This window comes from Pelodiscus sinensis, chromosome 4 (assembly GCF_052426305.1).
Source record: "Pelodiscus sinensis isolate ZL-2025 chromosome 4, ASM5242630v1, whole genome shotgun sequence".
Taxonomy (NCBI): domain Eukaryota; kingdom Metazoa; phylum Chordata; order Testudines; family Trionychidae; genus Pelodiscus; species Pelodiscus sinensis.
In genome coordinates this window covers 77448476-77476469 of record NC_143055.1, presented here as the reverse complement: position 1 = coordinate 77476469, position 27994 = coordinate 77448476, and the positions used below count along the sequence as shown (strand labels likewise).

General features: G+C 39.8%; 1 protein-coding gene across 10 annotated transcripts in view; it reads left to right on the top strand.

Moving 5' to 3' along the window:
• The window catches only part of GRIA2 (glutamate ionotropic receptor AMPA type subunit 2), a 140138-nt gene that overhangs the window by 37547 nt on the left and 74597 nt on the right, over positions 1 to 27994 (top strand). For all 10 annotated transcript variants that reach the window (XR_331991.5, XR_012904186.2, XR_012904187.2 and 7 more), the window contains one exon: positions 24985 to 25224. Coding sequence is in view for 7 of the 10 variants with exons in the window: in XM_006121853.5 (XP_006121915.1) it covers positions 24985 to 25224 (240 nt within the window). In the remaining 3 variants the exon portion in view is untranslated. The remainder of the gene's footprint in view (positions 1 to 24984; positions 25225 to 27994) is intronic.

Genomic DNA, 27994 nt, shown 5'->3' with positions numbered 1-27994 from the left:
TCTCATTTTGCTGCTGAAAAGTTGATTCTCATCTCTGACTAGTAATATCAATCTTCATCCTTCACTTGTTGAATTTTCAGACAAATATAATTGTGAATTCTCCCAAACTGCCCTTCTTGCTTGGGAGGTGCTTCTCTGTTAACATCCTCAAAGTTTCCTCATTATCTTTCAAAACCTTCCTTAAAATTCCTCTGTGCTGTGATATCTACAGAAAACAAGATAACAGATACACAGTTGGATTTGGCATCTTTCAAGGGCTGAAGACAGTGCCTATCAGACTAACCAATATTATCTTATTGTTTCATTGTACTCCCCCATCAATCTATCTGCATCTGTAAGCTATTGTTTTGTACTAATATTGTATACTCTTTGGAGGCAAGGACAGTCTTTTTTGTTCTGTTTGTCCAGAGTCTAGCAGAGAGAGTTCTGAGTCATGACTATAGGTCTATACTACTACTACTACTATTACTACTACTACCATTAATAAGAAGAAATAGAATAGATGTTATGTATTAAACACAATGACTTTGTGATCCCTTTTCATATGCTATATGACATGCTTTCCCATTGCTCATTCCTTAAGTGGTTGCTTTTCGAAGAAAAATAACAATTTCCTTAAACCACCAGACTGAAACTTCATAGGGGAAAGCACCTCTCATCACTTATGTATGTGAAGAATAACTTGGCATTTTCTCTGGCTCTCTCCTGAATGAGTGAGTAGAAAACCAACTGTAGTCAGAAATGCCCACCACTACCAAAATTTTTATAATAAAGCAGGAAGATAAGGTTACATAATCAGAGCAGAAACATACTTTTTTAAAATAGCCCTCTATACTCTGGTTTCTGTTGACTTCAGGATCAGGCTGGGTCTGCCCAGGGCTGAAATGTATTTTATCACTTGTTCATGGGACCAAGTATTTTGTCTGCATCCAATAATAATGCAGTGTTGTCTTCTAGCTCTGGTAGAACATGGTTAGAGAGGTTTAAAAGAACTGACATTGCTTGTCCTACTAGATAAGGCTTTTGCAGTATTTTTTGCATGGTCCATGGATTTAAATAAAATAGCACACACCTGCATTTCAGCAGTGGCATGCCACCTAGGCTGTGCCATATGGTAAAATAAGTGGTACGGAACAAACTAAGTGGCATACCACAGCCAGGAGTCAGACATGCCCTTCACTTCATTGATATGCATGCCATATGCCACTAAATACTGCATTTTGTTTCATTACATAGTGATAAGGGATATTAATAGGAACATATCTATCTGGTGCTGAAAACATTGAAAAGACATTATTACAAAGCTGAATGGGAAAAAAAAATCTGTGCATCAATCTAGGGATGATAATGTATAATATTGGGTAGCCATGAATGTTATTAGTCTTAGTAATATTTCCACAGGATAAAATAGTAGACATCATATTTGGTCAATAAGGATAATCTGAAATAATCTAATTTCTGAGTGCTGTACTTTTATCCCAATAATGCATTCATTTCAGAATTAGTAATATGGTTTATATACTTCCAAGTAGGAGAAACAGTAGACAGTGCAGTCTGTGGTTTGAAATCTGAACTAGGTACCTTAAATAGAATAGAATTCTTAGCGCTAAGCCCAGCAACTGAGGAAGCTATTGTTTTTCTTTATATACTTATGTGACCTTTGTTACCTAATTTTCACTAGAAACCACCCCAGGGTTACACTCATATGCATTTATTAAATGCCACTAGAGGGTTAAACCGAAGGGGATCGAGCGCTCTCTCTCTCTATCACACACTCTTTCTCTCTCTCTCTCTCATTCTCTCATGCACTTATGCACGCTACAAGTTGCACAGAGGGCAGAAGAAGCCAAGCATGGTGGTCTCGTGTGTCTGCCTGCAGTCACTAATCCAGGCTGGCGAGCTGATCGTACAGCTTGTGGCCTGCGTGCTCTCCTCTCTTTATTGAGCTGGGCAGCCCCTGTCATGTACACTGAATTTTTTTTCTGTCCGTCACCAAGAGGGCCGCCTAGACCTCATTTTCCTCATGCATATTAATTCCTTATTCTCATCTTTGCTGCACCTCCATTTCTTGCCTTTCTCATGTGCAAGTGAAGATTACATCAGACCCCATCTGGCTCCTCCCTGTAGCCTCATGTCACCTCTCCACAAACACACAGACATTACCCTATTCACTGCTTACTCATACCCTATTCATACCACTTCCACACATCCAAGTACTCCCTTGTCACAAAATAGAATATTACAGAGCTTAAAGACTCTACAAGCAATAGCTGGAAGTTAGAAAGCTTGCAAATAGCTGCAGAACTTGAAACGTTACATGAAAGTTACAGTAACAGAAAGTTATAAGGCTCTCAATTACTGAAACTCGCATGACTTAGAACAACTGAAACGTACATGATTTACAGTACAAAATGTTACGGCTACGTCTAGACTGGCATGATTTTCCACAAATGCTTTTAACAGAAAAGTTTTCTGTTAAAAGCATTTGCAGAAAACAGCATCTAGATTGGCACAGACACTTTTCCACAAAAGCACTTTTTGCGGAAAAGCGCCCATGCAAATCTAGACGCACTTTTCCGCAAAAAAGCCCCGATCGTCATTTTAACGATCTGGGCTTTTTTGCGCAAAACAAATCTGAGCTGTCTACACTGGCCCTTTTGCCGAAAAGCTTTGCACAAAAGGACTTTTGCCCAAACAGGAGCAGCGTAGTATTTCCGCAAGAACCATTGATTTCAGACAATAGGAAGTCAGTGTTCTTGCGGAAATTCAAGTGGCCAGCGTAGACAACTGGCAAGTTTTTCCACAAAAGCAGCTGCTTTTGCGGAAAAACTTGCCAGTCTAGACACAGCCGTATACATGTCTTGGATTGGGCAGAGGTTTTACATAAGCTTTTTTGCTGCACTCATAATTGTTAATGAATTATCCTTACAGTATCCCTGTTAGGTAAGGAAGTACTTCTCCTGTTTTAGAGATGGAAAAACTGAGGCCTATGAAGCTCTATGTTGCTAAAACATAACTGAAAATCTTTCCCATAGCCACATTCATAAACACAGATTGTGTAAATCTCCAAACTAGTGGGAAGATCTCTACTGGACCTGTGGAAAGAGGGTATTGTTTTAAACTATATGGGTGCCTTAGCCCTTTCACATTGAAAGAGATTGATTTATTTGCAGATTTCAGGATGGGGTAGCAAGGATTGAATTTTTACTTATTCTTAGCTCAGGCAAAATGTCTGCTGTAGGTCAGTGAGACTTTTGCCTGAGTAAGACTGAATTAAATATGAGAATTTGACCCTTTTAATGTTCTGTATCTATTATCTAATAACAAAGAAAGATTAGAAAACAAGTGACAGTCAACAAAAGTAATGAAATACTCACTTTACACTGCGAAAGTGTAGATAACGTTAACTGCAGAATACTAATAGGTGCTGAAATTTAGTGTATATATTCTCCTACACGCTAGGGCTGTGTCTAGACTGGCCAGTTTTTCCGGAAAATCAGCTGCTTTTCTGGAAAAAATTGCTAGCTGTCTACACTGGCTGCTTGAATTTCCGCAAAAGCACTGACTTCCTACTGTAAGAAATCAGTGCTTCTTGTGGAAATACTATGCTGCTCCCGTTCAGGCAAAAGTCCCTTTTGCACAAAGCTTTTGTGCAAAAGGGCCAGTGTAGACAGCTCAGATTTGTTTTCCGCAAAAAAGCCCAGATCGCAAAAATGGCGATCGGGGCTTTTTTGCAGAAAGGTGCGTTTAGATTGGCACGGACGCTTTTCCGCAAAAAGTGCTTTTGCGGAAAAGCGTCCGGGTCAATCCAGACTCTCTGTTCCACAAATGCTTTTAATGGAAAACTTTTCCGTTAAAAGCATTTCCGGAAAATCATGCCAATCTAGACGCAGCCCAGGAAAAAAGTACAGGTCTTCCTCGTCTATAAATTTTTTAGCTGGAATACAAGTCTCTCAACATGAAAATCAGGGAAGTGCTCCAGTGAAGCCATTGCTTTAGGCAAGCTGCTGACTGATGTTACTCAGCCAAATGAAACCATATCCAGGAGACTATCAATGGGATTAAACAGTAAGCAGCATCTCATTTGTTAAATACTGTTCTGTGAGTTGATTTTTCTCTGAACTGTCATAATGGAACAGACTAATGATTGCAAATGTTTTTTATCCTCCATATTCTATTATCTCTGCTTTCCTCCACTCAAAGATAATATTGAAGAAACAAAGCGTAAAAAACAAACCAAAAAATTCCATAACCCTCACTTATTCTATTTTTTAAAGTGGAATTCACCCTTAAGCGTACGTCTAATATAGAGCCTATACACTGAATGGAACTTAACATAACTTAATGGTATTTAGCAGCTGTATAGACTTTATACTGGAACCCTGCTTAGAGGTTAATTTTACCTAGCATATATGCAATTGAAGTACCCATTGATATTAAAGTCACCTGCTTATGTAAATTACCCACAAAAATTCCAACAAATCGATGCTGAACACTAAGATCTGTGGGCTGAGCTCTTTTTATTTGTTGAATTTTTAACTGTTGCAATTAAATCAATCTAATAGTGAAGGAAATCCTGCTCCACATCTGGTTCTTTATCCAACCTACATCAAACTGGCTCTTTGCCTTTTCTGTTACATTTGAAATTAAAATATTTCTGCATATAGCATGAATCTTCGGGACAATGACAGCTTTTTCTGTCTTGTCCCTCAATGATACCTTCCCTCAATATTAGTATCTGAATGATAATTACTCCTTCCTCAATGCTTTACAGCTTTATCGTAGGGCACTGTCTAAAGGAAGAGAGTCATAATTCAGGAGAAAAAAATAGTTATTTTATCCTTATATCAATTGAAGCATAGGACTACATTGCCCATCTACCCTTTGTTTGATTGAATTTATCCTTCCATAAGCTTACAAGTTTTTGAGTCCAAGCATGTAGGAGATTCAGGTGCTGCAAACCTGTTTACTTCCCCATCTCAACAGCTTTAGCTCCCTGTCTCCCCACTAGGTGCACAGCAGAGCAAAGCCTGAGCAGGGATTGTCTAATTTGATGCTAGTGTATGCCATTAGTAAATAACTACTCCTTCGACCAAAGAAGAAGCAGGAGAGGAATTATGAGATGTTACCTTGGGTTATGCAGTGTACGCAACTTCTCTTAGGCAGGGATCTACTAAAGTCATAATCAAGCTAAAGGCTGCTCAATTCCTTATTTGAGAGGAATGCAAGTGTAGACAAATGAAATTGTAAATGAAGCATGGATTTGAATTTCCCATGCTTCATTTGCATAATCGCGGCCCGCTGCTTTTCCAAAATACCGTATTTTGAGAAAAAACGTGCTCCACATGGGGTTATTTTAAAAAGAAACACTTCCTTCGAAATAACCCTTAAACCTCATTTTTTAAGAGTAAGGGTTATTTTGAAGGAAGGGCTTCTTTTCTAAATAAGCCCTTTTTTTTCCCTCAAAATACGGTATTTCGGAAAAATGGCTGGCCGCAATTATACAAATGAAGTGCGGGAAATTAAAATCCGGCTTCATTTGCAATTTCGTTTGTCTGCATTTGCATTCCTCTTTTGAAGGAGGAATGCAATGTATGCATACTCTCTAAGGGCAAGCTAGGCAGTTGCCTGGGGTGGCAGATTTCTTAGCATCTGCCAGGAGTGGAAGAGTTGGTCTAGTTGTCCTTCCAGCATGACACAAAGGTGGCAAGGCCAAACCTGAGTGCATGGTGAACCCATCTGCAAAACTGCAAGACTGCTCACTCAAACTGGGATTGGAATCCCTCAGTCATGACAGAAGGACAGTGAGGCCAAATTTGAGCTGCATGATGGGTGGTACACTGATGTATTATCATAGGTGTGACAGATTGTGTTGAGCAACCTCTAAATCTGATCCTCAGAAACCCAGGTACTTGATTTACTACATAAAATTGTCAAGATTGTTCCAAAATTATATCCAATAAAAATAATTGTTTGAAAAAAACATATTTTGGAAGTATGTATTGGGTTTTTACTTTCAGTTGTTGGAATACTTAAGTTCACATTTCCAAGCTTTTCTTGTATCCAGGAGAGCTGAAAAATCAAAATGCTAAGATGTCACATTTTAACCTTGTTCCAACAGCTGGGATTTTAAACAGAAACACCAAATATTCTGACACTCTAATTATGAGAGCTGGTAATACTGAGTATAGTCACAACTACATGGTAACTTTTCTTAGGAATTCATCAGAAACTAGTGACAGCATGCATCCTTTTTTTAGTATGTTACCAGTGAAAAACTGAAATGTTTCCTAATTGAAGCATTAATCAAAAATTGTTTCTCAGTGCAAAATAATATTTCATACAAGCAGATAATGATTTTTTGCTCCCACCAGATAATTAATGAAAAATTCCTGGGAAAAATCACTTATAATCTAAATTGGTATCCTAAAAAACTGAATATACAGTTACATTAAATTTTGCAAAAGAAATTGCAATGATTTATTTGCAATTTCTTAATATTGTAACATTTACAAAGTAGCATTTGTAAATATGCTAATGAATGTTTATTGTCATTAATTTATAATACATTTTAAAGCGTGAAAATATTCTCTGTGATGTAAAAGCCCATTTTGTAAAAAATAATTACTGGTCTTGCATATTTTACGACATCATTGTGAGTATTGTTCAGCTAAAAATAAGTACTTTGGAACTGTCAGAGTTCAAATAGGAATTTAGTGGATTGTCATTTTCCATTTGTTCTGTGGATTCACTGACATATCATATCTTTATTTAAGTAGCAGCATGAGCCCTGTCTACACACATAATTGCACTGGTTCAACTGAAGGTGCGCCTTTTACATTAATTTAGTTAAAAAGTTTTAAATTTGTCTGGACACTTATATCTGTTCAAACCGCTAGAAGCCAGATGAAGCCTGAGAGAAAAGTATCTACACAGTACTTAAACTACAGGCAGTCCCCGACTTACGCGGATTTTCTCGCACCGGAGCTCACGGGTGGCGACCCGCTGCCCGTGCCCTCCGGGGCGAGAAAAGCTTCTCCCGGTCTCCCTGGTCTGCTGGGGGGGTCCAGCAAAGCCCAGGCGGCGGCTTTGCTTGGGTGTCTCTGGTCGGCTAGGGGGGTCCAGCGGCTTTGCTGGACCCCCCTAGCTGACCAGGGGGACAGGAGCAAAAGCCGCGGAGCACGCCCGCAGCGGGCATGCTCCGCGGCTTTGCTCCCTGTCTCCCTGCAGACCAGATGTCATCTGAAGAAGTGGGCTGTGCCCACGAAAGCGCATGATACCATCTACATGTTTTGTTAGTCTATAAGTGCTACCAGACCATTTGTTGTTTTTTAAGTTTATCCTGTACAGACTAATTCGACTACCCCCTGAACCTTCTATTTTATTTTTGTGACTTCAGTAATCCAAAAACATAAGAGTGCTAACAACTGCTACTTGCATTTTCCATTGATTTTGTTTTTCTCTCAATGGGCATTTTCTTTATCCATATCAGATTCCTTAGGATTGTCTGATTTACACCAGTTTTTGATTTACACCTCAATTTCAAAGCCTCATAAGACAGCCACAATTCTTCCAGCAGGGGAGGACTGGGCTGAATCCAACCATGTTTCCTTCTTATTGAATTGAGGTGTTACTGAACAACATAAGATGCTTTAAGCAGGTGCTGTTCATACTCTATTTGGGGGCTGTTTCAGCTCAGAGAGTGAGAAACTGATTTCATAAATTGAACCCTGGTCTCTAGCCAGTTTAATGTAAAGCACTTCCACTCAGTAACTAGTTTCATCATTCTCAGTCTGCCATGACTATAAACTTCCAATTATACATAAAAACAATCACAGAGATACTGTGGAAGGTGTTGAGTTTACTAAAAAAAAAAGGGAAAGAGATGCTTCTAGCAATATTAAATGAAGTTACGGAACATTAAGCAGCCTTCTATTAAAGTAAATTTCAGTTACTTTAAAGAGTTTGTATTAGTAGTCATGTTAAAAATGGAAAATCATATTCTCATCTAATGTCAATCATCATAACTCTAGGTTAATTGACCTATGCAGATTTTACATCAGTGGGGAATATAGCACAAAAATATTCATTTTGAACTGTACCTGACCGTTTAAATTCATTAAGATACAAATTCCACTGGACTCAGCAATAGTATTCCCAGCAGCTCTTATCTTCATTATGTGTTATATAATTGAAGATATTTTCAGGTATTCATCTGGTAGAACTTATCTCTCTTGCACCATGTTTCATTACTACCAATTTCAAAAATTATGCACAGGCCCTTTTTGTATTAATCTTTATACCAAATATTAGCTATCATTTTTGGTGATATAATCAATAACAATAATTGGAAAAAACAAGAAAACTGCAAATGTTATCAGTTTTTGTTGGGCAATATATTAAATTCAAGTTCATGCTAAATTATTCATATGACAACTAATAATTATTTGAAATATGTTTAAAATACAATAAAGCTGCATAACTGCAACATCAATAAACAAAAATACACAGTGTTTTTGGAGAGAGATATGTTTTGTGTCAAGCATTAGAAAGTAAAGAACTCAATAATAGTAAGAAAGTATTGTTTTAATAAATGTAGCAATTTTAACACACATTTCCCAATATTCAAGTTATTGGCAAAGTTCATGAATGCTATGCAGCTGCAGTAACCCCAAATTAAGAGCAGTAGTGAGTAACTAGTGGAGTGAGCATGCACCTGGACATCAAGGGACCTACATTTTATTTCTGACTCTACCAGTAAATTGCAGTGTAGCCTTGGATAAATTGTGCTTCTCTGAGACCCACCCACCCCCCTTTATAAAATGGGGATAATAATTTAGTTATGAATTTCCCATAACATTACAGGCAGTCCCCGACTTACGCGGATCCGACTTATGTCGGATCCGCACTTACGAACGGGGCTTTCTCACCCCGGAAGTCAGGGCGAGAAAGCCCCGTTCGTAAGCTGCTCCGGTGCCCCTGGTCTGCTGGAGACCATCTCCAGCAGACCAGGGGCACCGGGCGGGTTCCCGCGCTTCTGAGGCTTTGCCAGAGCAAAGCCTCAGAGGCGCAGGGAACCGCCGCTGCTGCCGCTTCAATCTGGATGCCTGTGGTCTGCTGGGGACCGTCCCCAGCAGACCACAGGCACCCAGATTGAAGCGGCAGCAGTGGCGGTTCCCTGCGCCTCTGAGGCTTTGCTCTGGCAAAGCCTCAGAGGCGCGGGACCCCCCCCCCCCCGCGGCTGCGGCTTCAGTCCGGGAGCCTGTGGTCTCCTGGGGACCGTCCCCAGCAGACCACAGGCTCCCGGACTGAAGCCGCAGCCGCGGCGGGATCCCTCGCCTCTGAGGCTTAGCCAGAGCAAAGCCTAAGAGGCGCGGCACCCCGCTGCTGCTGCGGCTCTGCTCCCCGTGTCCCTGGTCTGCTGGGGGGGGGGGGAGCGCAGCTAGTGTGCTCCCCCCCCCCCCCAGCAGACCAGGCTTTTGTTGTGGACTCTGGGGCAGAGCAGCTGGGGCGCTGCCGATTGGTCCTGCAGCGCCCGCTCTGGGCACTACTGGACCAACCCGGCAGCACCCCAGCTGCTCTGCCCCAGGTCCTGATTCAGCCGCTGCTGGTCAGTTTCAGCAGCGGCTGAATCAGGACACCTGGGGCAGAGCAGATGGGGTGCTGCTGGGTTGCTCCAGTAGTGCTGAGGAGCGGCGCTACTGGAGCAACCCAGCAGCACCCCAGCTGCTCTGCCCCAGGCATCCCCAAGTCAGCTTCTGCTGAAACTGACCAGCGCTGACTACAGGAAGCCCCAGGCAGAGTTGCTCTGCCCTGGGCTTCCTGGAATCAGCTGCTGATCAGTTTCAGCAGCAGCTGACTTGGGGACGCCTGGGGTTCTTAAGTTGATTCTGTATGTAAGTCAGAACTGGCGGTCAGTTTCAGCAGTGTCTGAATCTGGACGTCAGTTCCGACTTACATACAGATTCAACTTAAGAACAAACCTACAGTCCCTATCTTGTACGTAACCCGGGGACTGCCTGTACTGGAAGAAAATTTCTCAAACAGTAGGCTCATGGTCAGGTTAAAGTCAGACATTGAAAAAACCAAAGCAGGTACGTTAATAAAAATCAAAATCTAATTTTTATACTTATTCACTTCTTGCATTTCTCTCAACCTGAACAATGAAAATTGATTTTGTTTTACTTTCTCGTTCCCTTGCATTAGCACTAAGCTTCATTGTTTGCATTTAAACCAAGATCAAACTTTTTTTTTCATTAAAATAAATAAATGAAAAAATTTTAAAAAGATCAATTTAACCCTAGGCTTTGTAAAAAGAGTGGGGGTTTCTTTTAAAAAAGCTTGTTATTTTAAATCCAAAAATGTAACACAATAAATAGCCTTTTACTCAATATGATCTCTTCTTAAATGTCTTCTTACTTTAGCATTTTTTGGAAACTATTTCAATGTAATTAACAGTAGTTTTAATGGAAACATCTGCTGAATACAGATGTTCTGAATGGACTTCATGGTTCAAGTCTAAATGCATATTACTGTGCAAAGTTACTACAGAAGAAACAGGGACTATTAAATTGGCATTGTTTTTCAAACATAGAGCCCAATTCTGAAAACTTTCACTAGTCTGGGCTTTCTCCCACAAGTAATTTTTATGTCTGCAGTGTTTACAGCTGTGTTGGTCCCATGATATGATACACACAAGGTGGATGAGATTAAAAGATGTCACCTAACTTGTTTCTCCTGTAGTGTGCCAGTAAGTGCTGCTCCTGTGAGTAAGGGCTGATCCTACAAAATCTTAATCAGCAGATAAAAACCCATACATTTTAAATACAGCATTACAGTTCTTATGTAAGATAAGAGGATGGGGGAAGGGGGAAATCCACCTCAGCAGCTTCCTGTCAGTTTGTGTCAGTTATCTACAGGCATCTTTACTAGTGCTGAGAGCAAAGCTCTGAGGAATTTCTCTGTGATTGCAGATAGACTTGGAAGGCTAACAGAGTGGTCCTTCCACTACAATGTGGCCAGACTATAGAGTCCATGGTTCAGGAAAGTGAATATCCACTGTGATTGATAATACTGAGCCCAGTACAGTGGTGTCCCAACAACTATACAGAAAAAATGTGGAAGATGTACAATTCCTCATTGAGTAGGTTATCTTTATTTTGTTTGTTTGTTTGGGATCTGAATTTACTGTCTGATATTTGATCATTCCTTAGCATGCTTTATTTAGTAATAATAAAAATTGAAGATCTGCTGCATGTATAGAATGCGTGAAGGAAAAAAATACAAAGCATTTGTTCCTTATGATCCAATTTTGGTTCTGTATTAGATAACTATGCAAAAAAGTGTGTGCTGAGATACTGTACAGGGCCTGGTTCTCAGTCATAGCAAGGCTTCTTTATGCTGCTCTGACAGCATCAAACAGAGGTGGGCAATAAAACAAGGTTAGCCCCTGGAAGGCTGCAGCCATTATATTTACCTGCACTTCCATAGATACAGGGATGGTCTGTACTGGGTCCTGCTGCAAGGGCAGGGGACTGGACTTGTTGGCCATTCGAAGTCCCTTCAAGTTCTAGTGTTCTATGATTCTATGATTGGGGCTCCTGTTGAAGGCGGATTGCCATTCCCAGACAATGGGAATGGCGGGAAGTGGCATGGACAGGAATACCACTCCCTACAGCTCCCATTAGCTGGGAACGGCCAACTTGGAGTTGCAATCGCTTGTACCTGTGGAGGTGCAGGTAAATATGTGGCAATGGCCCACTAGGCGCTAACTCTGGGGAACCAGGTCCAATCTGTGGGCCAGTATCCCCCCCCCCCCCACCACCCCGCACACACACACACACACACACGTTATAAAAGGACTTTTAAAAATCAGTATAAATGTTGGCCTTAATATAAAGTAAAATGAGACCTTAACTCTAACCTATCAGCTCTAACATATCAAGTTTTAATAACTTGAATTGTCTAATTTAAAACTATATGTACAATATTGCCTGTCCTTGCAATTTTATCCCTAGTCTTGTGATTTCTCCCCCTCCCCCCGAAGGTCCAGTTGCTTGAATTTGCAGATTATATGAGAATCTCAGCCTTCATTTACAACAAAACAAAAAAGAAGGTTTCTCGTCCTCATAGTTATAGAGAAAATCTTGAGAATTTTAGGCTAGAGTGGAAGGTAAAGAGCATGAAATCTAAACGTGTCTCTTTAAAAAAAAAATCATGATTTTTTTACGCTAATGATTCTGTTGGGCTTGACTCATGGTTTTAATGGTAGGGGCTGGCAATAATTATTTTTTCTTGAATATTTCTAAATCATGCTTTTCTGAACTACAATTGTGTTCAAATTCTGAATTACCATTGTTGTGTGTTTCACCTTTCAGCCTTGCTGAGAAGAAACCCATGCTTTCTGCTAGGCTCTGTTTGTTTGATAGCTTTTGAAACCAATCCATATGGCTTCCTTTTTCATATAATGCTTTTCTAATGTAGTGTCTATCATCTAAGAATTCTTTTGGCAGCTGTGGTTCTTGATTGTTTTTTACTACTTTTGTTCGGTGTATTGTTTGCAGTTCTCTTCTAATGTCCATTTGTTCTGGCGTGGCTGATCATAGAAGCTGAATGATTGCTGAAATTACCAAGTGGGTATTCAATTTCTGTCTCATTTCCTAGCTGCTTCCTCTTCATCTATCAACTTTTCAGCCCAACATGCTTTTTCCTTTATCTCCTAGTCCTTCTTAACAGAGATTCTGCTTGGCTGTTTATCTACTTTAGTGCCATATTTTCTTTAGAAGTAAGGGAATCATTATTTCCTTGAACATGATTAAATAACAGGCTCTGAAAATTGATATATAGTTCATTCCCTAAGTTAGTCTTAGAATTATTCTGATTCAGTCAACGATCAGGCTACATCTACACTGCACGGCTATTTTGAGATAAGCTATTCCAGAATAATTATTCCAAAATAGCTTATTTTGAAATAGCACGTCCTCACTGGAGAGAAGCCTCATAATTAGTCAGAAGCAGGCTTCCCTAATGTAGACGTGCTATCTTGATTTAGAGCCCAAGAGGCGCTGGGGAGGAATAACTTAGAATGGCCCTGGTGAGGGACTATTTTGAAATAGCAGCAGTGGAGCATCTAAATGCAGCTTATTTTGAAAGAGCTATTTTGGAATAGGCATTATTCCTTGTAGAATGAGGTTTACAGATTTCGGAATAAGCCATCCATTATTTCAAAATTATTTTGAAATAATGGAATGGCTGTGTAGAAGCTCTCATGTTTTCAAAATAATGCTAGATATCTCACAATAATCGCACAGTGTAGATGCACCCTCAGTACTGTAGACTCCTATAGCAAATAAAATTGTGTGTGTGTGTGTGTGTGTGTGTGTGTGTGTGTGTAGACTTGGCAGGATTCATTTTAAATTGGTAAATTTGGTAGACACTGATTTAACATGACATCCATAAATTTGGTGAAAAAAAATCAGTAACTACTGGCAAGTGCAACCTCTCCTGTATCTTGCATGGACAGAGACACGGGCTTACCAGCTGTATGGTCTTGTAGGGAATCCCCTGCTGCCCTACTCTTACAGCCCCACTCATTAGCTGGGATGTGGGAGCTATTCATGGCATGAATCATTCAGCAGTGGGATGGTGTCACCAGTCACCAGGGACTCATCTTTTTCCTTGAAGTGATGGCTGGCAGTATCCACTCTGTCCTACAAAGATCACAACCTTTCCCACATTGTGCACCTGCAGAGATTTAGTGTCACTTGAATTGTGGCTGCAGATGGGGCCTCCTGTAGAACTGCTCTTAAAGTTTATTGATAAAAGTCAGGGAAAAAAGATTAGAAAATTTATATAAACCACGAATATTCTGGAATATCAGATTTTATCAAACACCCACCTTGAAGTTAGCACACGACAGTCAAAACAAATGAATGTAATTGCAGTAGATTAATGCTTATGATCAAAAGATGAGCAGTAAAAGGCAAATATTCTCAATAGGCTAAAATCCATGGAGAGAATTTACTAAAAGTATTTGCCTTTGGGTGAAGACTGAAAATAGAAATTTACAGCACAAAAGCAGAATATTTTGAAAAGTTAAGAACAAAGGAGGAAAAAGGTTATACTTCAAGCATTTTACAACCTTCACTACCTGCAGACCTTTCTCAGCACCTGGTACAGCTACAATAACTTAACTGAACATTTACTAATTGAATTCAATAATATTTCCTCCTACATTATCTTTGCATTTATAGGACAATAGACTTATCTTTGTCCTGTGTAGGAGATGATATTGGTTTAGAAAGAAATTGCTAGAAACCTGTTCTGCATATATACTTTGAGGGAAACCATTTCTGACTCACTTTATGTCTCTGTATATGAAATTTGTCTTGATAAAGGCGGAAGAAATTTAGATACTTCTCAGTTGGGACCATTATATAATGCCAAAAATGTACACATTTTAAACAACTTCATATTATGAATTCTTACATTTAAATTCTTAATTCTGCAGTGACTCTTTGAAAGTTAGATATATTACAAGACTAGATTCAAGTCAAAAACAAAAATAAATATAATCTGTAGATTGTATATTTAACATCCTTTTTTTTAAAAGAAAAGCAGATCAGCAAATGATAGGAGTGAAGTAATTTCTGCAGTTGTTCTTTTATTATTATTTAGCACCAACAAGAAAATTAAGTAACAAGACAATTATTGCTCAGAACTCTTACGGGGCTTTAAAGAGGAAGTCAAGGAATGTGAACTAAGTATAGTGAGCAAGTGGAAATCTCTGGAATTATTTTTAAAAGGCAAAGGGTGACATGGACTGGCTAAAAATCAAATAAGATTTGTTTAGCTGTTCTATTTTGGACAGATTGCAGGGAAACAATATGGTAGTAGGGAGCCTTAGAAGAGGTGCCAAGGCAAGAAATAATGGAGTAACCACATGTTATGGGTCCCAATTGAGCAAAACATTTTAGCATATTTAATTTTAGGCATGTGCTTAAGCTCCATTGAATTTTCCATGGGTCTGCAGCATAAATTTACATGTTTTGCTGAAGGAGAGTAGATTGCAGAATCAGAATCTTAACTGTCATAATGGAGAACAAGGTCCGGACCTTCAAAGTGTTGCTGAAAAATGAGTGATAATATTAGCTGTCAGATTGGTTGTGTGCATAGAACAGGAAGCTCTTAAATATGAAAATGCTTCTTGCACTCAGCAAAACCTGATGGGGTCTCTTTCTTCAGTACCTTGTATTGCATTTTTGGTGATCAGCAGTTGTGCATCAGTGCACAGAACTGTTCTCCACAAATATTTAGTTAATTTGCCATGGGAAAAGATGAAAGGTCCTCTCATGAATTAATGCGTGATTAAAAGATAGGAAACAAAGGATAGGAATAAATGGTCAGTTTTCAGAATGGAGAGAGATAACTAGTGTTGTCCCCCAGAGTTCACACTGCAACCAACCCTATTCAACATTTTCATAAATGATTTGGAGAGAGGAGTAAACAGTGATGTGGCACAATTTACAGACGATACTAAGCTGCTCAAGATAGTTAAGCCCAAAGCAAACTGTGAAGAGCTTCAAGAGGCTCTCACAAAACTAGGTGAGTAGGCAACAAAATGGCAGATGAAATTCAGTGTTGATAAAGGAAGGTATATTGGAAAACATAATCCCAACAATATGTATAAAATGATGGACACTAAATTAGCTGTTACCACTCAAGAGAGATATCTTGGAGTCATTGTGGATAGTTCTCTGAAAACTTCCACTCAGTGTTCAGCAGCAGTCAGAACAGCAAACAATGTTGGGAATCATTAAGAAAGGGATAGAGAATAAAACAGAATATATTATTGCCTCTATATAAATCCATGGTATTCTCACATCTTGAATATTACATGCAGACGTGGTCACCTCATCTCAAAAAAGATATCTTGGCATTGGAAAAAGTTCAGAAAAGGGCAACAGAATGATTAAAGGTATGGAATGGCTACCATACGAGGAGATATTAATAACACTGGGACTTTTCAGTTTGGAAAAGAGATGATTAAGGGGAGATGGTGGTGGCCTGTCAATACAGGCAAACTAGGTGGTCGTCTTGGGTACCAAGATAAACGGCTGTTGAGGGCTTTGGAGGCAGGGGCGCCAGTTGCCGGCAGCTTGTCTAGGGCCGCTCCTGAGGGGAGATACGACAGAGGTCTATAAAATCATGACTGGTGTGGAAAAAGTGAAAAAGATCTTACCCTGACGGGATCCTGACTGGTGTGTCTGGGAAGCTGTCCCCGGGAGCCTCCTGCTTGCTGTGCAGGGTGTGGGAGGAAGAAGGGGGGTGCTGATGTCAGTGTGTCCTTCTTCCTTCCGCTCCTGTACACTGTCTCCACACAGAGAGAAAGCAGTGGAGGGAGCTTGGCAATGCAAATCTCTGTCACTCTCACACACTGTGTGTGCCTCTGTTATTCTCACAAACACACACTGTCCTTCACTCTCATCTTCTGACCCAACACACATGTGGGGAGTGGTTGTTACTTCTTGTACTGCTTGCAAAATGGGTTATTTGGGTTTTGACTGGTCTGTGCATTTCACCATTTTCATTTCTCTTTTACGCTTAAATGTAATTCTTTGAGAAATGAGTTCTAAAATGCTGATCCTGCTGTGGCTGGAGTCATTATCCCACTGGGAATTGCTGCTCCTGGAAATGGCTGGCATGTCCCTGCAGCCCATGAGAGACGCAGAGGTCTCCATATGCTGTCCTTGCCTGCAGACGCCACTCCTGCAGCTCCCATTGATCAGTAACAGGGAACCGGGGCCAGAAGAAGCTGTGGGCTCAGTGCCTGTAGATGAGGAGCAGCACATGGCACCATGGTGCCATCGCTGTACATACCAGCTGCTTTCATGTGCAGGGCCAGGGCAGGAATAAGCGTGCCTTAACCCCATTGCTTCACCACCCGGAAGTCATCCCAGTTAAATGGTGCCCAGCCAGAGCCTGCATCCTGAATCCCTGTCCCAGCCCTGAACCTCCTCCTGCACCTAATCTCCTGCCCCATACGTGAGTCCCCCTGCACTCAAACTCCTTCTTAGAGCTTGCACCCTAATCCCCTGCCATGGGCTAAACCCGGAGCCCCTCCCACACTCCAAACCCCTTGACCCAAGATCAGAGCCTGCATCCCAACTCCCTACCCGAGCCTGGTGAAAGTGAGTGAGGATGGGGGAGGAAGGGAGATGGAGTGAGCAGGGGGAGGCCTTGGAAAAGGGGTGGAGCAGGGGTGGGGCCTCAGAGAAGGGGTGGGACATTGCACTTACATTGAAATAGTGATCTTGTGGTTAAACAGGTTGGAGGCCACTGCCCTAACCTCTACCAGGTGCTGGGAATAGGTGACAGGGAATAGATCACTGGATGATTACCTGTTCTGATTATTCCGTGAGGCACCTGGCATTGGCCTGTTTTGAAGAAAGGATGTAGTCTAGACACAGCCAAGGAAAGCATTTGAAAATAAGACCGCTTTGAAAGAAATTAATCCTGGCAATTGTTTATAATGTGTTTAAAAATATATATCATTCATGTTATAGTGATTTAGGTTAAATCATGATGATTAGGATTCTTAAGAACAGCTTGTGATTCACCATTGTAAAACTAATGTCCTCCAGCAATAGCAGTATCATTGTAGACATATGCAGAGTGGGAATTCTGCCAAAAAGAATTACAGTTTTTACATTATTCACTAGTTCATCTTTATATATACATATGAGCATCTTCCCTCATTTCTTCCCTCCTGCTCCCAAGAGGCCAAATGCCCCAGAATCACTGAGACTATTTGCTGTGTGACAAATCTACAAGAGTATTATAAATGTGTCTCTTGCTAGCTATGGATGACCTACCATTGATCTTTAACAGGAGTTTTGCGCATGAAAGCACCACAGGCTTGGGCTAGTTCAGTAAACAGTTGTAAGACTGATTGTCATGGATGAGAAAAAAATGTAGTCCAGATTTAAAACTGACAACCATATTCTTACTGGACCACAGAGTTTAATATGAGGAATTGTATGCTGTTTCCTACTGCCTGACAGTTTATACAGATTAGGAGGAAATTCTGCTTTCCATCTATGCAACCTTCTAGAAGTAAATGAGCCTCAAAGTGAATGTTTTTATTGCCTTTAAATATCACTCGTATAAATAACTTTTGAAATCAGTTCTAACAGCACAGCAAACATCACTACATTATATACGGCTGATAATATTAGACTACATTGAAGATATCAGAATACTTTTTTTTCTAGCTTTATTTATTTCAGACTGGATTCTGAATAGCGTCAGCTTTGATGTACAGTAATGGAATGCAGGGTGGGGTACATTTTAACTTTTAAGGCAGTTTTTCAATCCCTGTCCTTTATGTGGCCTATGTAAAAGCCAGGCAGGATTACAGACCCTTAACTTGGCAGAGTTTAAGGAGTTCTTTGGCCTTGGATGTGTTGGAAGAAATTAGTTGTTCATCAGTCAAGAGTAGAAAAGTAGTAATTAAAACTGGGAGTTTCAATAGCTTAAGGAGAACATAAGGAGAACACAAATTCAGAGAGCATACAGCCTTTCTTAGAAACCTACAGACACACCTACCAGGAAATGAACTGCATTTGTGGGGATTTTATACATAAAAAAATACCACCCACAGATGTTGTGGATGTATATATGTATGTGATAAATTGCAGATCCATTGGAGAAATGTGATTTGTCATGTCACTTTTGTCTGCCTCATCTGTGTGCTACTTAGAACGCATCCTTGCAGAGTCTACTTGTAATATTCCATTGAGATTTTCTCAAACAACTATTTAAAAAAGCCTGAAGCAAAATGATCTGTCAGAATATGAGAGAGAGAGAGATTCTTTCTTCCCCCAAATGTGGAATGTTCCCAATATTTGCCAATATTAAGTTCTATACCCACAACAGGCTGCAAGTTCATAGTTTAGAGGCCATCAAAATAGAAATGGGAAATGTCTAATGCTGTAGCATTGAAAAGGGGATTTCCAATTAGAATATATTTAGTTCTAACCCTAGTAGATCTGCAACATTTTATAGTGGTGTGGGATATTTTGATGTATGAAATTAAAAAAAAAAGAAATTTCTTCTTTTATCTCTGTATACTTGGAGTGAAACCCTGGTCCTACAGAAGTCAATGTGGTCAGGATTTCCCTCTGAGATACGTTTACACTTTGCAGCCATTACAGTACATCCTGCGCACACTTCTCAGTATGAGAAGAAATTGCAGTGGAGACAGTGAGGTGGTGCTTAGAGAAGCACAGTCATGTCTGAACCTTGTCTATGGTTCCTCTATATGCCCAAATAGGGCCTCCACTCTCTACACTGCTGGTGTTAGTATAGTGCCCTACTGCTTCCCTGCTGCTGGAGTCTTTCCTCATTTCAGGGAAAGGCTGCAACAGTGGGAAAGGCTTTGGCAAAGAGGAGGCAGTGGGGAGGGGGGGAAATCCAGCAGCTCTCCCCCCCCCCCAGAACCTTTCCCATCTGCCTTTGCCCCCCTCCCACCAAGCCTGTCACCCTAACTACTGCACCCAGTGGCATGCACTGTAGACATGCCGTCATGTTCAGATGCTGTGGTGATGAGAGCTGAATACATTTTTAGGGTTCAAAGATGGAACGGGCAGAATGATCAATTAAAAAGAAAGGACAAGTTACTTGAGACTCTCATTACTAGAGTATTTGCTACACCAAATGAAATTAATGGGTAGCAGGTTTAAAACTAATAAAAGAAAGTTCTTCTTCACACAGCGTGTAGCAACCTGTGGAACTCCTTGCCAGACGAGGCTGTGAAGGCTAGGACTATAATAGAGTTTAAAGAGAAGCTAGATAATTTCGTGGAGGTTAGGTCCATAAAAGGCTATTAGCCAGGGGATAAAATGGTGTCCTTGGCCTCTGTATGTCAGAGGCTGGAGAGGGATGGCAGGAGACAAATCGCTTGATCATTGTCTTCGGTCCACCCTCTCTGGGGCACCTGGTGCTGGCCATTGTCGGTAGACAGGATACTGGGCTAGATGGACCTTTGGTCTGACCCAGTACGGCCGTTCTTATGTTCTTATGTACTCAATTTTCTTTTTTTTTTGGTTAAATACCAGGTGTAAGATATACTCACCACCAGTAGTAGCCCCTTATATTAGGGTGAGAGCCTGTAAGAAGTCCATATCTGTGGTTCTCCTGCTAGCCATCTTCTTCTCTCCAGTCTTCTGTAGCTCAGCCCTCCAGCCAAATCACAGAAAGATCTGTCCTTTTCTGGAGTAATGGAACGTCCAACTGAAAGTCTAAGGCCACGTCTCCACTTGCGGGAAAATTGACATTGAGGCGGTTAATCTTCCGGCATTCAATTTAGTGGGTCTAGCATAGACCCAGTAAATTGAACGCTGAGGGCACCCCATCGGTGCCAGTACTCCTACTCCTGATGAGGAGTAAGGGAAGTCAACAAGAGAAGTGCTCCCGTTGACCTCCCACTGTGAGGACAGCGCCAAAGCTTGGCTTAAGGTATGTTGACTCCTGGTACATTTTTTACGTAGTTGGAATTGCGTACCTTAAGCCAACCTTCCCCCATAGTGTGGATCTGGTCTAAGCATCCAAATAATTCTAAATAATTGTGAGTTTTCCCCTCATAATCTTCCATTCACAGAGATCATGGAAGTTCTCCTAGGGAATCTCCCTGATCCTTGTGGGCTCTAGCTGAGAATCACAGGACTCTGTGCTGTTCCTTGAAGTAGTCCTCCCTGATTTCCTACCTATTTAAGCCTTGTCACTGGTCTCACTTACATAGAAGCTTGTCTCTGCTCACTGTGGGTTCTCCTACCTGCAGGAGAGTCCTGCCTTCTCTGCAGCCTCTCCTTCCCTTTTTCTTCCTTTTTCCTTCCCATGGTGAAGCAGGCTTGACTGGATAGTCTATGTCCACCCATCAACAACTATAATTCCTAAATACTAGGCAGTTTATATTATCTTCCCTGTGTCTTTCAAGTCAAGTAGTAATAATCCCTTTTTGATATCCCATTTCCCTGGTATTTTCACTAAATAACATAAGCATTACACCGTTTAAATTCTTCAGAAAAGTTTTCCTGTTCATTTTCCCCTCATCAACCCGTAAAAAATGTTCAATTTTCTTTTCTTTTATATGTATGGACATAATCCATCTTTCTGTTCATCCATTCAAAAAGATTTTTGTTTACACCACAATGGCCATTTAGTACTGTAAACCAAATCAATTAGTTTTTCCTACCGAGGCCCTGAAATATGTCATTATCTTCAACTCCAGAGGACAATTTTTAAAACATTTATTTTCATTGATCCATTTTTTCCTATTTCTCTGTTTAATTTTTTTCTATACTAGTCTTTTGAATTCCAGTGTACTCTAGGACCTCACTATTTCATTCCTTACAATTCCTACATCCCTTTTAGCTGTTTTGCCCAGCATTTTGTTTTCTACTATCTCAGTATGTGCTGGGATGCAGGCTAATGCTGCATGTATTCCCATCTGTACAGTTATAGAAATATAGTTTAGTTGAGTAAATCACTTCTGCTTTCAGAGACTCCTTTTTTTTTATTGCTCTAAGACCTGATATTAAGTCCAAAAAATGACCACCACTACTGGGCATACAGCCCAGATCCACTTTAATACCAGCATTGCTGCTGCTGTCTCAGCTGTCATGTCAGTTACAAAATTGGATATTCTTTTAGATATACTAATTCCTAATTTTCATGTACAGTATGCTGTTCCTACTTTTCCTGTTTTTCATCCCTTTTTTGGGTCTAATTATAGAGAGTTGACAAAAAATAACCCCACATTTGATCTATATTCTGGTATATTTAATCTTGATACCTATTGCCTCCTTTTTAACCCACATGTTTATAAAATAAATCTAAATCCACATTTGGGCATGTGAATTTCCATCTATAACTATTTTCAGATTACTAAAACTTCTGATTTCATTTAGCTTTTCCTTGTCTTTCAACTCAATATTTTTACTCAAGTGACATCTGGAACTCTAACATTGTGTGCTATAGGGTATCTGTTGAACTCCCCACAATCATGACATATGTATTAGATGCTTCCATCTTTGCAATTCCCATTAAGTTTGGCTCAGAAAGTTAAGTCCAATAATTTCATTTATGTGCAACTGGCAATTCACTAGCAACTCCCCGTAGCACGTGTTGGTGTCATACATGCACCTCCCACAAATTTCTGTGCTTGTATTAAATCAAATTGCTAAAGTTCTGATTTTGATGCCACTCTAAAAAGCTTAGCAGTTTTAGTTGATACATGGTCTGATTAATGCTCTGTATTCCTTCATCAATGCTTTCTTATCTGTCTTCCAGTTAGTCCCAGCAATACTTATAAGCAGGTTGAGCCTTCCTTTGAATTTATGTTTAACACAGTCTATATGTTTTTTCCAAAATAATATAGTATCAGTATGACTCCTAGAAATTTAAATCTTTTAACTATATCTATTTATTCTCCATACAGATAATTCCTTTCCTTTGTAGCTTTTTGTAAAGATCAGTCTTTTGATTTTATCTATGAAGAACTTGAAACCCAATGTATTTCCCAATCTTTTCTGCCACCTCAATATTCCTGCTCCTCACCCATCAGCACAGTCATCTGCAAATAGTGTGACACATTTGTTTTGAAAGATCATTTATCATATCAAATAATGTCAAATTAACCACACTTCCTATGGTGTGCCATTTTTAATATTATATTTGACATAACTTTTTAACTGTGATCTACTTAGTCCTTTTACTTAAAAATTCTCTAGCCCATACATACATTTTACCCCTTGTCCATTATGTACCTACTTTGTACAATCAGCATTCTCTCTGGAATGCTGTGCACATTTTAAATAACTAAAAAACCATCAATCATGAAACTCTTTCTCATATTCTTTTGTATTTTTGTTTCCGATTTAACCATGTGCTCAATGATCCATCTTTCTATCCTAAGCAACCCTGCATTTTATCTATAATGCCATTGTTGTCCAAAATCCTCCCTGGATTCTCCTTTCTGTTTGCAATCTTTTCCTAACCCTTTCACAGATTGAATCGCTAATTATTATTATTAATTGCCATATTACCATCAGATGGAAATTTAGTTTCTTGGTCACAAGCAAGGCTTATCTTAAAGGACCAACTAGCTTGTGATATCATGAAAATAAAAAATAGGTAACATTTCATTAATAAAAGTTAAAGTCTGAGAAACAAATCATTGAGAAGTCTAACTGACTTCCAGAATTAACACAACTTTAATTCTGTTCCTCTACATATACTAAAACAACAATACTCCGACTGAGGCTTAAGAGGTATGACTAGCTCCATTGGCTCTTTGCACACATGATATTAAAACACTGTGCAATTTAATTAATCAATCAAGACGCTTTCATTATGTTATTAACCAATTGCAACTGATAAAATAATTATACTTGGTCTGTTCATTTTGCTGTGAGAATAATATCTATATAGATGTAGATATATAATTCAATATTTCCCCCATCATACTGTTTAAATATGAACATATAGCACTGTAGAAAATAAAAAATGAATTCACACTTCTGTTAGTTTTGGGTAAGGTTGATCTCTAATTTGCTTCCTGAACATCTGAAGTTTGAGTCTGAGTATCACTGCCCTAAAATATAGTCTCTCTGGTCAATTGTCATTATAATTAATATTTGGGCAAAGTCATCCTCTGTTACGCTCCCGGTTTACATCAATGCAGTTGAGCAGATCTGAGCATGTGGTTTTGAAAGGGTGGTTGTTAAGATTAATGGACATATTCTCTTGATGGATCTGCCTACTATTACAGGTGACTACATACAGACAGGGATGGCCCTAGACTAGCTGCCAGCAGCTGGTGCGCTAGCTGCCATGCAATCGGTGACCCCACCTCCAAACTCCTCAATGATATTGTGCCACCATTTGGCGCCCTATTTAACTTGGCCCCCTGGGCGACCGCCTAGTTCACCTATATGGACAGGCTGCCCCTGCATACAGACCATGAGAGTGGAGAGGAGAAATGTAAGTTAGATAACAAAGAGATGTTCAGGGATAACCCAGCAGAAGCAGAGTGACTATTTCAATTATTCTCTTCCTCTTCTCCAGTTTTAATAACCAGAGCTACATATTCCTCTACACATGCAACATTTCCAGTGTTAGGGAACAGAATGACCCATGAAGAAGCTTACGCAGGCTACAGCAGTCAGCATTGTCATTGGCTTGAATTGTTGTAGTGGTGATAAAAATGAATAATCAGCATATTATTTTCACCCAAGAGATTATTCTTTCTTGTTTCTGACCTGAAGTGTCATCCAAAAGACCTGCTTTTGCTGAGTTCATAAAAAACTGATTTTGAACATTTAATTAAATACCATGCTGGAACACAATACACAAGGCCACTATCTGTATCTTCCTGTTTTGTATTTTTGCTGATTTGTGTGTGCGCTTTGTTTTTTTGAGTCTGTATTTCCTCAAGCAGTACAAATGAAAAGTGTATTTGTTTTTAGGTGCCTTGCAAGAAAGACGTGACTAAAAAAGCCTTGTCCCCAAAACCATATTGTACTTAATAGGATAAAAAGTAGCATTTTCAATAATTGTACTACAGTCAGCTATGAAATTATCAGTTTTTAAAGAAACAAATTTCAGCACCCTTGTATGTTTGGAATAATATGTTATGGTATACATGGAATGTATAACTCATCTGTTAAGTTTTCTTTCTGAAATAATTATGAGCATAAGAAACGTAATACATTATTACTGTGTATATTGTATTAAGACAGCTTTTGGTATATTAAGTTTTGGTAATGATAGATATATTGTTATAACTTAGTAATATTGTCTTTCCCCATTAAAATGTGTGAGTATACATATTGGCAGAACAAAAATATGTAAAAGGTTTCATACACACTTTTACAAATCCCTGCTGTTTCACACAATTTGATCTCTTTGTTTCTCTTTTTTTAGTTTGCTCCCAGTTTTCAAGAGGCGTCTTTGCTATTTTTGGATTCTATGACAAGAAGTCAGTAAATACCATAACATCGTTTTGTGGAACTCTTCATGTCTCCTTCATAACTCCCAGTTTTCCAACTGATGGAACACACCCATTTGTCATTCAAATGAGACCGGACCTCAAGGGAGCTCTTCTTAGCTTGATTGAATACTATCAGTGGAACAAGTTTGCATATCTATATGACAGTGACAGAGGTAAGATACGGTATAGGTTTTGCTAGATATACCTAACTAAAATGCTAAAGCAGTGTTATGAAGACAAGCAGACCAAGGAGAAATGTTTCCCCTCTTGTGCCTCTTTAACAATATAACACTTGCATTTTAAGAAAAGAGGTTTATCTGACTGCTGTATATGATTAAAGAATAAATGTGTTGAATTGAGAATGGAATAGTAGCAGCATCTAACAGAATTGTGGCCATGGACTAATAAACATTGATGCAATAATAATAATGTCTTTGGAAAATAGTTCTCATAGAAAATCTATTTTAACAAATTTTACAGAAAAAAAAGCATTTTAATATTTTTTTTTAATTGAGACTATTATGGTTGTGTGTGTCCCACCAGTTAAAGGTAGAGAACAAAACCAAATTTCAGTCAGCTTATTTCTCCTACCAAATATCAGTTTTAAATGCAAATAACCCATACATAGACTGTTATTGCAGTCTTCCCTAATTCTCATAGTCCCAAACAATAAGGGCATGTCTACACAGCAGGGCTAAACCTGAAATAAGCTACAGAACTTGAGCTATGTCAATTGCATAGCTTAACTCAAAAATAGCTTATTTTGGCTATTGGTGCTGCCTACACAACAGGAAGTCTGAGTTAGAGCGTTTTTCTTCTGACTTCCTTTACTCCTCATAAGATGAGGATTACAGGAGTCAGAGTAAGAAGTCCTCCAACTTGACATTATTTCAACATTATGTTGAAATAACTGTTTGCTGTGTAGACGCGGACTATGTTATTTCAGAATAACGCTAGTTATTCCAAAATGACACTGCTGTGTAGACATAGCCTAATAGTCAAATTTATGAGGATCCAGAACTTCATCTCATTGCAAATCCCACCCACCACTACTCATAGTCTCAATTAGACTTGGTGGTAGCCTAGGGCATTAAGGGGTGATTCAGTCCCACAGATTCACTCCAGCCGGGGTGCAGAATCTGTAACTGGAGAACCCAGAGTAAAACAACTCTTGCTCTCTAGACACAATCCTTTCCCAACCCGTCTGTTGAACTTTTCTTACTGTGCCAAGTTGAAAGTCCACCATCCACAGTTTCTGATGACCCATTCACTCCAGGCATGTCCTACACAATTCCTATGCCCTTTCATGATTATTTTTATTACATTTCTCATTTTATACAATGAAAACAAACAATTTGCAGAATGGAAAGTTGGTAGGCATGGTAATTAGTTGTATTTTGGGGAAAGGTTTTTGACTATCTTTGTTGGAATTTCACCTTTCTCTCTTTGTCTCCAGTTGTTCCTTGCTTTTTTTCTTACTACTCATTCTTCTTAATCTTTCTGTTTTCATTGTGCCCTTTGTCTTTGAAAGCAATTGTGTGGTGATTTTTCAGAATGTTCATGGATCAAAAACTTTGCTTGGGGTTGCCATGCCATAAATAAATGTGCATAAAATGGTTAAGTTGTAATTAGGTTTTACCTACATACTTTCAGATGTTGCCACCTTCCTCTGGTCTGGGCTGTATTGTGTTGTTCAAAAAAATAAAAAGGGGCTTTTTCAAGACGTGTGCGTGCATGTGTGTAGCGTGTAGCCCTGCAGTTAAAGTAAACTAAAGCTCTCACATGACTTCTAAAATGACTTAATGTCATGCACTATGATCCCTGAGCTTTCTCTTCTCTTAGGGTACGTCTATGCTGCGGCACTATTTTGGGATACTTCTGGTATCCCAAAATAGCAATTTGACTCTTTTAAACAAGCCCACTCAAAATATTTCAAAATAGCTTTCTAAATAATGGGCTCACTATTCTGACGTTCCTGTAAACCTTGTTCCATGAAGATTAAGGGACATTTTGGAATAGTACTCTATTTCGAAATACACTTGAAATAAGCTATGCAATTTCAGTAACTCAAATTGTGTAGCTTATTTTGAGCTACAGGTACAGTGTAGACACACGGGATTCTCTTCAAGTTCATATTAAAATCAGAAACATTCTTTGCCTTTCCAAAAAGGGCAAATAGCTTATTCAATGCTCATTCAATCAGCTAACATTACAGTGTGTGCCAACATGTGAATTCTGTTTCGGAAAATTCTTCAGAGCATCCACTGAAGTATTGAAGTAGAGAAGGTGATAGGTGCCATTTGTAAATGCTCTAGGGGCATGAATATGAAACACTTGCTCATGTTGATTAGTGAGTTACTCATGGAGTACTCTCATAGAATTCAATGGCAGCTACCATGGTAATCAAGGACTTTGGAATGTGGCAAAAATGGACCCTAAATCAGAAGCCATTTTTCAGGTCAAAACACTATCATCTCAGCGACCAGAGCCATGGACATGTTTGTAAAAAGGATACAGGCAGTACCCGGGTTACGTACAAGATAGGGACTGTAGGTTTGTTCTTAAGTTGAATCTGTATGCAAGTCGGAACTGGTGTCCAGATTCAGCCGCTGCTGAAACTGACCAGCGGCTGACTACAGGAAGCCCGAGGCACAGTTGCTCTGTCCCGGGTTTCCTGGAATCAGCCTCTGATCAGTTTCAACAGGCTGAATCTGGACGCCAGTTCCGACTTACATACAGATTCAACTTAAGAACCCCAGGCGTCCCCAAGTCAGCTGCTGCTGAAACTGATCAGCGGCTGATTCCAGGAAGCCGGGGGCAAAGCAACTCTGCCTCGGGCTTCCTGTAGTCAGCCGCTGGTCAGTTTCAGCGGCGGCTGACTTGGGGACACGTGGGGCAGAGCAGCTGGGGTGCTGCTGGGTTGGTCCAGTAGCGCCGAGGAGC